General features: G+C 36.6%; 1 protein-coding gene across 11 annotated transcripts in view; it reads right to left on the reverse strand.

Annotated features, from left to right (window-relative positions):
- HELZ (helicase with zinc finger) overlaps positions 1 to 12,496 on the reverse strand; it is a 184,086-nt gene that overhangs the window by 124,994 nt on the left and 46,596 nt on the right. For 9 of the 11 annotated variants that reach the window (XR_004257816.1, XM_032241945.1, XM_032241938.1 and 6 more), the window contains 5 exons: positions 11,037 to 11,088; positions 9,426 to 9,501; positions 5,791 to 5,989; positions 5,233 to 5,340; positions 3,959 to 4,256 (listed from right to left, as the gene is read on the reverse strand). Coding sequence is in view for 10 of the 11 variants with exons in the window: in XM_032241945.1 (XP_032097836.1) it covers positions 3,959 to 4,256; positions 5,233 to 5,340; positions 5,791 to 5,989; positions 9,426 to 9,501; positions 11,037 to 11,088 (733 nt within the window). In the remaining variant the exon portion in view is untranslated. Of the gene's footprint in view, positions 1 to 3,958; positions 4,257 to 5,232; positions 5,341 to 5,790; positions 5,990 to 9,425; positions 9,502 to 11,036; positions 11,113 to 12,496 lie in introns of those variants that run through there. The other 2 variants (XM_032241948.1, XM_032241947.1) reach the window with 2 other exon arrangements.

Genomic DNA, 12,496 nt, shown 5'->3' on the forward strand with positions numbered 1-12,496 from the left:
CACACACACACACACACACATATATATACACACACATATATATATATTTCCCAAATTCCAGTTTTGTCGGGCGCTGTGGCTCACGCCTGTAATCCCAGCTCTTAGGGAGGCAGAGGCGGGAGGATAGCTTGAGCCCAGGAGTTTGAGACCTGCCTGGGCAATATAGCAAGACCTCGTTCTCCACAAAAAGGGAAAAAAAAAAAAAAAAAAAAAAAAAGTGTAACTTCCAAATTCCAATTGCACAGAATCACTGAATTTCTTTGTGTACGCAAAAAACAAATTATAATTTATAATTTCAAAACCATATGGAAATATGACAGATCCCAGACCTAATTCAATTCCCAATTGCATTTGGCCAACTTATACCTGGAATGACACTTTTCTCCTAATTCCAGGCCAAGGAAGATCCAATGATGAACTGGCTGAGGCTGGAGATCAAATTAGCCAGGCTGTCAGATTGTCACCAATTTAACAAAGTAGTTATCTTGCTCTCAATGTCTCTGAATGTTGTCCACACAAGTTATTCCAGGAAAAGATACAAAATAGGACACTGCCATTTTACATTTTTATTGTCTCAGAACATTTATAAAATTGTAATTTCACATAAACCAACTGTTTGCCCATAAACATATTTTTTGCTGACACGGACTCTCCTGTGATAATCAAAAACACTAACGCTAATAGTACTAAGATAAAAGCAAGAAACAAATATTACACCACTTATATCTTGCTTTCATTTCTTTACAATTCTGTTAGGACTCTCCACATAATCACACTGAAACAAATGTAGTCATGCAATAAAAATTTTAAGAACTTAACAAAAATGGTAAGATATTCAATGACATCCATTTTAAGGATGGGGAAATTATCAATGAGCTAAAAATTAGCCTAAGTCATTATGCTCTTGACCAAAAAATATTAGCCAATGTCATCTAGCCTGCCTAAACCTAGACCTAAGTTTTCCTTTCCCCAACTTTCAAAATCTTATATAATAAAATGCATTTGTAGATTTCATATTGTTCATTATTTTTCTTTGTCTTTAAACAAATTTCACTATGTGAAATCATTTTAATGTTTCCAAATTAGTCCAAGAAAAGGCTGAAGTTTTTTCAGTTATTTCCTATCACATAATTAAAGAAAAAATCTTATTTAAAGGAAAAAAGGCGAAGACATCAAACTACAAATAAGTCACTTAAAAAAGGATATGGTATTATTAAAAAAAGAGGAGCATGTCCTCGTCTGTATAAATCCCCTCTACCATATCTGAATGAAATGTAAAACTTAAAATATTTTCAAACTGATATATTAGAAACATCAGAAAGAAGACTTTGTTTCTTCCAGCTACCAGACTCAAAACATATGTCATCTTGGAAAACTACATTTTTTGTGGAGTTTTTTGTTTGTTTGAGACAGAGTCTCACTCTGTAGCCAGGCTAGAGTGCAGTGGTGCGATCTCAGCTCACTGCAACCTCCGCCCGGGTTCAAGCGATTCTCCTGCCTCAGTCCCTGGAGTAGGTGGAACTACAGTCACACGCCACCATGCCCAGCTAATTTTTGTATTTTTAGTAGAGATGGCGTTTCACCATGTTGGCCAGGATGGTCTTGATCTCTTGACCTCATGATCTGCCTGCGCTGGCTTCCCAAAGTACTGGGATTACAGGTGTGAGCCATCGCGCCCCCAGAAAACTTCGCTTTCAACTCCAATACTGTGTTGTTGCCAAGATCTGCAGGTACTGTGGCCTCAGGGGCTCATGTCTTCATCTCTGCTTTTTAATTCCTCTGGCTGTACCCTAATCCGAGTCCTCATTTAAAAAAAAAAAAAAAAAACACAACCAAAAAAAAACCCAACTCTTCTCTTTTCCTACGTTCTTCCTTTCGTGTATAAGCCAGAAATTATCCTAATCAAGGCTAATGATAAACATAATAGCTACTATTAAGTAAATGTCTTCTATGAGCCAGATGTCCTACAAGGTTTCAGGTTCTCACAATACTCTATGACAGATACTACTAGCCCCATTTTACAGATGTTTCCCCATGAAGCTCAGAAAAGTTAAGTACTCTGCCCAGGCTCACACAGATAGTAAGTAGAAAATCAGAGCTCAAATCCTATTCTATTTGACTCTGAATTTCGTCCACTGCTATTCTTCTCTGACTAGAAAAGTAACACATATCTGAGGCAGAGGTAGTTAAAGTATCTTTACTCTTCTCAAGCCTATGAAAGTGTCCTGAACTCCTCTTCATCACCACCTTCTCTAATTATCATCTAATAGTATCATTCTTTTCTATTTTACTGTAGACATTTAACATTTTATATTATTCATTAAATATTTTATTAACTAGTAAGAATTCTTGACAACACTGACAACATTTCTATGGGTAAAAGAGACTGAGTTGTAAGCCACTAATCTACAAGCAAACTTCTAAAATACAGCCCACATGTAAGCCAAGAACATCCTTTACAGTTATATTTGAGGATAGGGAATGTATGTTGGTTTCTCTTTATGACTTGAATCTCTTTATGATTGAAAAAGGATGCTGCGTAGTAGTTCTGAAAAAGCAACTTACTGGTATAGGGGTAGGCAAACTAAAACATCAAAGTCAAATGCAGCGATTGTTTTTAAAAATAAAGTTTTATTGGAATACAGTCACGCCCATTCATTTATGCATTGTTGAGGCTGCTTTCTCATTACAAAGCAGAGCTGAGTAGTTGTATCAGAGACACCTGCCCTGCAATACTTACAATATTAACTATCTGGCCCTCTGCAGAAAGAATTTGCCAAATACTATGGTAATAGGTATAAACCAAATAATTTATTTTTGTTTTATCAAGTACCATATCTATTTAGCTATGGAAATTAATTTATTCTGATTCCAAAGAGTACTGGGAAGATGACAACAATTCATACTAAAGAATAAAAACAAGTAAAAGGGATCAAAGTCAGTGGGAAATAAAGGTTAAATGAAGTCTGGGTAATATTAGCACACATAGAAGATGTCACCTAATTGTTAAATTTGGGCACCATCATTGTTTCAACCTTACAAGCAGCTAAAGTAAAGAGGAAGACAGACCAATTTCACCTTTATGCTATGTGAAAACAAATAAAATCCTAGTATTCGCTCATGAGAAAAACAATTATTCCAGGTTCTCATGAATGGGACATTGTGGTACATAGTAAAACGTCCTCCGCAACATGGATAGTTATAAGCAATACAAAATTAAGTTTCATACAGTTCTGCTTTTTGAAGTGTTTGTTAAATAAATATTTAGCTTTCGTTAAAAAGAATAAAGCATCTATAAATCCAACTAAGAGCAAAGGAAATGTGGGCTAACATGCCCTTTCTTTGTCCTGTTTAATCTTGGCATAAAATTTAGGTATAGGCAATAAACTGACAATGTACAAAATAATTCCTTATGTCACACTTACATGTTGAAACCAGGGACCTTGTCCCAAAAACAAAGAGCAGATTTTATTAAAGGCACCTTGGCCTCTTTAACACTAGTGGATGCACAAAATGATTTATGAAGGCTTATTTTACTGAAGACTTTTCTTTCAGAAATAATGTACTAACATCAGCAAAGTTAACTAGTCAATAGGACATGAAAATAAACATTATAGGTATAAACACAATTACCATAAAATGATATTCTACCCAAACTAATATTGAAAGATATTACTGTGAAATGAAATTGGTAGACCAAAGCAAGCCTGATCATCTACTCCTACAAGTTTGGGGAACCTCAAAGCTCAAGCTGTGCCTGGTGGCTATAAGAATAAATCAGGGCACAGTGTGAACCATTGTAAGCCCATTACATAGTAAATGAGTCAATTAATTCAGGATTTTTTCTTTATTATTATTACTCCCTTCCTATCTATGGAATATATTTAGAGGCCAATACATATTTTTGAAAGTTGCTTTTTAATACATCGTATCAGGGGGAAAAAAGTCTAAATATTACCTTCTGTAGAAGCTGCATCAATCATTACTCTTTGCATCAGTACTGGTTCCAATCCGAAGTCGAAAACTATGGTTTGGCGAAAAGTTCCAAATATTTCTGTGTTAAATGCTATCCCGACTTTATACACATAATGATCTAATCCATTTTGGGCCATCTTTCCTCCTATCCATTCTTGACAGTTTTCTGGGACTTCTTGTGATACCTGGGTAGTGCTATCTCCGGCAGATATTGCAATGATACTAAAATGAGGACGATGAGCATCATAAAGCAATGCTACACGATACAGCATTCTTGCAGGCTACAAGGAAGTTAAAATAATTCATTGAGTACAAGGGGGTAAAAAAATCCAATTGTAATTGGGCTCTTCAATGAAAATATTTCCATAAGGGGCTTTTACTTCCCCAAGTTTCTAACACACTATGTTTAAAACACAAATTGTGCTTAAAAGCCATTTAAGAAAAAAATCAGAATTTTTTTTAAAAATCAGTTGTTAAAATTATATATTTATGCTACATTGATAGCCTCCCTTCTCTTCCTGTAATGTGTTCATTTTTCATTGTGGCAAAAGTTTTCACCCTCTATAACCATCAACCTCCAACTTTCCATACTCTTCCACAGAAGTTTCATGCAGCCTCAAGTAGGAAGCCTTCAAAAGAGGGCAGTTACCTTGGAAAGCACTGGATTGGGTTCAAGGCTGAAGCTAACTGTTCTTAGAATTTTCATCTCCAGATACAGAAAGTACAGCGGAAGAAACGCCACAAAAAAAGACAAAAACTTTTCCACTAAGAATATGCCTAGAAACTTTTTACTGTGCTTCATTCTTAAACTTTGACTAATATAATTTGAGAAGCAATGCAGAAAATGCCCCATATTAATAATCCATTGTCACAGAATTTGGGACTTCATCAAATCAAATATAAAAACAAGTTGTTATGGTTTAAAAATCTTAGAACTGCCAGATTAAACAATTTTTAAGTAATTATAAGCCATGAACCCCATCCTATGTCCCAAGTTTAGACTATCATATGTAAAATACCTCTTTACCAAATAAATACGAAAGCACCCTAAATATCTACAAAGATCTCATCTAAAAGTATTTTTTAAATTGTACTTTTAATGATCAAAATACAGAAATACACTTCAGTACAATATAGTATAATGTACTTAGATTAAAATATTTTCAATATTCTTTTAACAGAGAGATTCAAAGGTCAAAAAAATCTTTGAGAAAATTAAACAAAATTTATATGCTTTAACTAGCACAAAATTCATACCTTACAGGTGAGAGCAAAGGTCCATGTCTGGTGGGATTTTTTGGTGCTGACAGTAACTGACAGGTCAGGATTGTGCTCTACCTTTACTCCTTCTATACATTCACTAAGCTGAAAATAGACAGCAATTTATGTTATATTTTTATTGCTAAGGGTACAAACAAAATCCTTTAGCATGGAAAATAAATGTCAACAGTAAAGATGATGATGGAACTGTATACAGAGCAAAGTATTTTATATCTTCATTTTCAGTAACTTTGATAAGAACAAAATATAGTAAAGCTAAAATAAGGGAGGGAAGAAAACTCATCACCACCACAGATCGGCACTCAAAAACTGCCTGAATGAAGATAATTAATACAGTACAGGCAAATCTCCAAACAAATGACTTAGTTCTGCTTTTTAACAAGTGGGTCTACTATGGCTATTAAAAACATCATTCTATCAGAATCAAATTCTTTGCAAAGAAGATAAGGAAATAAACCAAAATAGACAAAGTCAAGACTCAAACAAATTCATTGTTTAAGACAAACAAAAAATAATGTAGCTTATTTTCCTCACCACTTTCTCAGGAGACAATGAATTCATCCACTTTTCTATCAAGGTTTCCATGTAACTGCCTGAGAGCTGTTTATTCTCATTTTGCTGTTTCAATTTTATCAGCCGTGAAGCATATCTTTTCTGCCATTCTGCTAGTTCTTCCTGGGAATGTGCTGAAGTACACTGGGCACCATACCTACAGATTCCTTGCTCTAAAAATCTAAGTAGAATAGGAAAGACTGTTTTATCACATACTTTGTTGAACCATTTAAAAATAAACTCCCAGCATTTGCCCTCTGACTTCTTCATTAAGAAAAACAAAACTTCATGTGCTGAAAGGTCACGTTTATCATACTGTCTTGTACAAATGAGGGAGAAGAGGTTTAGAGAACATTTAGAACAGTTAATCAAAACATCAACTCCCCATATTCACTGACTTTCTTTGGAATTAGGGGATCCTAAGGCATAGGTTTTCATGTCTGCCCTCCAAAAGAGACAGTGAAAAGTAGCTTCCTTGGTCATACAAGGACTCTATTAGACAATTCCTCTTAGAATTTTTTTTTTTTTTTTTGAGACGGAGTGTCAATCTGTTGCCAAGTCTGGAGTGCAGTGGTGCAATATCAACTCACTGCAATCTCCACCTCTGGGGTTGAAGCAATTCTCCTGCCTCAGCCTCCCTAATAGTTGGGATTACAGGCACCCACCACTAAGCCCAGCTAATTCTGTATTTTTAGTAGTGAAGGGGTTTCACTATGTTGGCCAGGCTGGTCTTGAATTCCTGACCTCGTGATCCACCAGCCTCAGTCTCCCAAAGTGCTGGGATTACAGGCGTGAGCCACCACGCCCAGCCAGAGTAGAAATTTTTTAAAGCAACACTGACATCAAGTGGATTTGCTGCTCACACACAGGTATACCCTACTTCCCAAAATGATAAGGACCTAAAGAAAATTTTCTACATATGGGAATTTCATTCTGGAAAAAAAGTTAACAAATGATTAATTACCATTTTAAGGCTTTTACTTTTCACCTTTAAACATAGTGATTTTACTGTTTTCTACATTACTATTACCTATATTTCCCTGAAAATATATTAACTTGAAGTTTTAAATAAATTTAGAATAAAAGTTTTATATTACAGTCACAAATTTATTCAACAGTCATGTTAAATTCAAGGGAATAAATTATAAATGTTCATTTTAAAGGATACAGAGACAATATTTCTCAATGTTTATAACAGAAAATCCAACTGATAATTCAGTGATCAAAAACAGATAAAAATAAAATACTTTGATTTTTTTTTTTTTTTTTTTTTGAGACGGAGTCTTGCTCTGTCACCAGGCTGCAGTGCAGTGGCGCAGTCTCAGCTCACTGCAATCTCCACCTCCTGGGTTCAAGCAATTCTTCTGCCTCAGCCTCCCGAGTAGCTGGGACCACAGGTGTGTGCCACCAAGCCCAGCTAAATTTTTTGTATTTTTAGTAGAGACGGGGTTTCACCATATTGGCCAGGATGGTCTCAATCTCTTGACCTTGTGATCCGCCTGCCTCGGCCTCCCAAAGTGCTGGGATTACAGGTGTGAGCCACCGTGCCCAGACTTGATTTTTTTTGTGTGTGTGAGACAGAGTCTTGCTCTGTCACGCAGGCTGGAGTGCCATGGCACAATTTTGGCTCACTGCAACCTCTGCCTCCCGGGTTCTAGTGATTCTCCTGCCTCAGCCTTCAGAGTAGCTGGGATTACAGGTGCCCACCACAATGCCCAGCTAGTTTTTGTATTTTTAGTAGAGATGGGGGTTTCACCATGTTGGCCAGGCTGGTCTCGAACTCCTGACCTCAAGTGATCCACCCGCCTCAGCCTCCCAAAGTGCTGTGATTACAGGTCTGAGTCACCACACCCAGCCCTGATAATTAATTTTAAAAAAAAGTTTTAAATACCCTGAAAAGTTATAGGCAAAGCCAGTTTTTAAATAAAAATAACTAAAAAACTAATAAAAAGATCCTCTGAGAAAAAATAAAAATTAAACTAGAAATATAACTAAACATAAATATAATAAAAACTATGAATAGCAAAAAGAGAGATTATATTACAGACCATTTTTCAATTGGAAAAAATATGTATAGTAAGAAATTTTAAAAATGAGTATATTTAAAACTTTTCCTGATGGTACAACAAAGTACTTGAACTTAAAATTATACTATTTATTAAATTCTCTTACACGTCAGAAGACACATTTAAAATCATCTATTTATGTTTCTTTTCAATACGTCTTAATGGGGCAAAATCTTTGTCTTTCTATTGCTTGGCTTTAAATTATTTCCCTAAAAAGTGAAAGTGTTATATTCTTAATCTGTACTTCAAATATTCTCGTATTTCCTTTTTGTAGGATTGTGTTCTATCTCTTTTACAACATAACACCACTAGAATTTTCAATACTTACACATTAGTTTCCTGACTATTCAATAATCAAAACCATACAGCAAATTTCCTTCACTATCAAAAGCAATCTAAAGAGGTGGTGAGAATTTATATCTAGAAATCCCACCAGTTATAAGTTTTTACAAAAAGAACCAAAGAATTCACCATTTTAAATGTAACTTTAATTATTCCTTCCACATTATTATTAAATTGTAAAAGGTTAGCCCTTCAATATGAATTATTCATAAATTCTACATAAGAATTACATGAATATTTTTCAGAAAGGTTATTAAAATAATTTAACATTTATTTTATGCTGTACTTTTTACATAAAGTACTGTCAACTTCAGTCACCATACAATCTAAGTAAATTTCACATTAACAAATGACCATGGATAGGTGTGGTGGCTCACATCTGTAATCCCAGCATTTTGGGAGGCCAAGGCAGGAGGATCACTTGAGCTACGGAGTTCTAAACCAGCCTGAGCAACAAAGTGAAACCCCAACTCTACAAAAAAATACAAAAATCAGCCAGCCTTGGTGGTGCATGCCTGTAGTCCCAGCTACTCGGGAGGCAGAGGTTGTAGTGAGCTGTGATCACGCCACTGCACTCCCATCTGGGCAACAAAGACTCTGTCTCAAAAAAAAAAAAAAAAAAAAAAAAAGTAGGGAAATTACATTCAGCCATAATAATACAACTGGTATTATAAAAGACTACTGAGGCTGGGCAAGGTGGCTCACACCTGTAATCCCAGCACTTTGGGAGGTCAAGGCAGGCAGATCACGAGGTCAGGAGTTTGAGACCAGCCTGGCCAACATGGTGAAAGCCCGTCTCTACTAAAAATACAAAAAATTAGCCAGGCATGGTAGCACGTGCCTATAGTCCCAGCTACTTAGGAGGCTGAGGCAGGAGAATCACTTGAACCTGGGAGGCAAGGCTGTAGTGAGCCAAGATCATGCCACTGCCCTCCAGCCTGGGCAACAGGGTGAGACTCTGTCTCAAAATAAATAAATAAGTAAAAAATGAAAGACTACTGAACAGTCTTAACAACCTGCATTTAGATCACTGTCGTTTAGAATTAAAGATGACACATCAATATGGTTTTGACTTTTATTATTTAATGATAGTGACCGTTATGGCTTCTGTTTCAAATTGAAAATAAACCATTTTACCCTACTAGATAAGGAAAATTATCTGTCCTTTCAACAAGACATGTCATTGTTTAAAAAAAAAATTCACATTACCTTTTACACAAAGTATATTCCTCGCTGCTCGTGATTCCCCTAGGTGGTGGGCGGAAATGCCAACCATTACAAGACCCTAAGGAGTAATTAGGATATAGTATTATCATTTGAGGCTAGCCAGTAATTCTGATATTCTAACATGTAAAAAAAAAATACTACAATCCCTCCACATACATCATCCCATATGATGTAAAAAAGAACATGACATAGTTGCCCCTACCAACAAAGTAATCTACCAATCAACTACATAAAACCTACATAGAAATCACTCAAGAAGCAGTTTCAGCCAGGCACAGTGGCTCATGCCTGTAATCCCAGCACTTTGGGAGGTCGAGGGGACAGACTGCCTGAGGTCAGGAGATCAAGACCATCCTGGCCAACATGGTGAAACCCCATCTCAACAACAAAAAAAAAAAAAAAAAAAAAAGAAAGAAAGAAAGAGGCAGTTTCCCAGAAGTTAGTTAAATCAAGATGGTGACTCTGACTCTGTCCTAGCACCTGGTGGACAGGTTTCCAGTGCCATCTCTTCCCTAACAACTCAAGGCGGGCGGGTTGTCATTTCTTAGGCACAAGAAGCTTGTCTATCAGGAATTCCTTGAGGAATGGAAGAAAATCACTGCATCCTGGAAGGAAAGCTTACATAACAAATTCCACTACTGCATAGTGAGAAGAAGTTCCACATTATCACGTTATCATCTGTGTTCCTTAGAAATTGTCTGACACAAGTCATTGTAGAATGTAATCCTTTTTTGTAATTGAAATAAAATTCAAAAAGTTGAGCTAAAAACACAATATTTACTTACTTCTGAATACAGTGAACTTTGATTTGTTTGGATAAGAGTTTCTAAATAAGCCAGGGAAAAAAAGGATTATGAGAAAAATAGACTAGAGCTTTCCAGAGGCTGAGCAGCAGTAAGTTTCAAGGAACTTCCAGCCATTTCCTATTTCCTCACAAGTCACTATGCCCCCCAGAAAAGGAAAAGAAAGATATTTAACTAGGTTGAGTTTAAAGCTGTGCTTCATCTCTTCCTAGTTGTGTGTCTTTGGGGCAACTAATAAACCTTAATGTCAGTTTCAACACCTGTCAAAAAGCTGAAGAAGGATTCTAAGAAGTCAGTACATGTTTTGTGAAAGCCACTGCACATAGTACACAACATTCAGCAGGCACTCAATGCATATTCCTCTTTTCCCTTTCCTCTGGTGAGAGGATAGAAGATCACAGACTTCAATTAGGGCAGAAACAACTCAGCTTACAGATCAAAACTTCCAAAAAGTAATAACTATACTAGCGTAGGACAGAAAGAGAAGAGAAGTCTTCCCTCTACCGATTGTTAAGAATGATGTTTAAATTTAGTCCTACATGGAGGCAGGAAAATGAAATAGATGACCTCTGAAGTTACTGCCTACCTCCATTACTCCATTATTCTATGAAACGGTGTCAGAGAGAAAATTGCTTTGGTCTATACCTACTTCTTAAAATTAAAATTTTATATTCTCTCCTACATCTTCACTTATATGTACTGTAACTCAGTAAATCTTCTCCCAATAATTGACAAAACAGCAAAGCCCATATTCACAGCTACCAGAAGCTGCACAGAGTTTAGCACTTACCCTCATCTAAGTCTTCCACGTGATATCCAGAGAGGGCGTTACTAGTTGCTGTCTGCAATTTTCCAAATGAAAGACGTTTTTTAAAGAAGAAATAACCAATTAATACTAAACTAAATTTGAACATTTTCAATATTGAAACATAGGTGAAGTTGGAATACTAAGAAATTTTTAATAACAGAAATTTTTAATAACATTAATATGTTCCAAATGATTTTTTGTCTTTTTCTATGTTAAACTATAATTAAATATGGAAAACATGTAAATACATGTTTAGGGTATTTAATGAGGCTCTCATTAAGGAAACTGATTGAGATCTCCTACACAGAAATTAGCTGGCAGCAGAAGAGAAGTCTAAGTCTTCAGTCCTGAACCTCACCAGGTAGCACCTTTCATCCTTTCCTCTTCATAACACCCAGAAAATGTCTGATTACAGAGGTTCCTTTTCTCTTTTTTTTTTTTTTTTTTTTGAGATGGAGTCTTGCTCTTGTCACACAGGCTGGAGTGAAGTGGCACAATCTCAGCTCACTGCAACCTCTGCCCACCGGGTTCAGGCGATTCTCCTGTCTCAGCCTCCTGAGTAGCTGAGATTACAGGCACCCACTACCACGTGTGGCTAATTTTTGCATTTTTAATAGAGACAGGGTTGCACCATGTGGTCTCAAACGCCTGACCTCAGGTGATAAACCCGCCTCGGCCTCCCAAACTGCTAGGATTACATGCATGAGCCACCGTGCTTGGCTAGAGGTTCCTTTTTCTTGCAGCTATAATGGCATGCTACCACTTTGGGGCCTGGGAGCACTTCCTGCCAGGTCCCTCACTCACTCTAAGATGAGCCCTTCTCCCACAGTAGAGTCCAAGGCTAAGGATCCATTCCCTCTAACATCCTCAGATAAATCCCCAATCTGCGCTTTAGGCTGTAACTTTACTGTAAGCTCTATACCTCAAATTTCAACAAAATGCCAACCATAGCACCCATAGCACTTTTTCTAAACTATTCTGTAACACTTTACATGCTGGATCATTATCAGCTACATACAGATCTGCTGTCAGCAGTCTGTAACTGCCTTTCTGTAGTCCTGCACCTCTCAAAGTATCTGGTACATCATAATGGGTGCTCAGTAAATGCTGGATGAATGTGTGGGTGAGTGGATGGATAAATGGATAGATGGTTGGATGGATGGGTAGGTGCCTGGGTGGGTGGGTGGGTAGATGGATGATTTACCTAAGCATTTTAAATACAATATGCCCAAAGCAAAATTCATCAACTTTATCCCAAAGCTGATCCTTCTTCAGTGTTCCTTATCCAAGTTAACGGATTCTTCTTACCCAAAGAGAGCCACCAAGCTTAAATTTTTAAAGCCATCTAGAACTCCTCCTCCTCCTATTCTGCACTGAATATTCTCCAAATCTTTTTTTTTTTTTTTTTGAGATGGAGTTTCACTCTTGTTGCCCAGGCTGGG

The sequence above is a fragment of the Sapajus apella genome, unplaced genomic scaffold (assembly GCF_009761245.1).
Source record: "Sapajus apella isolate SASKATOON/1434 unplaced genomic scaffold, GSC_monkey_1.0 scaffold48, whole genome shotgun sequence".
Taxonomy (NCBI): Eukaryota; Metazoa; Chordata; class Mammalia; order Primates; family Cebidae; genus Sapajus; species Sapajus apella.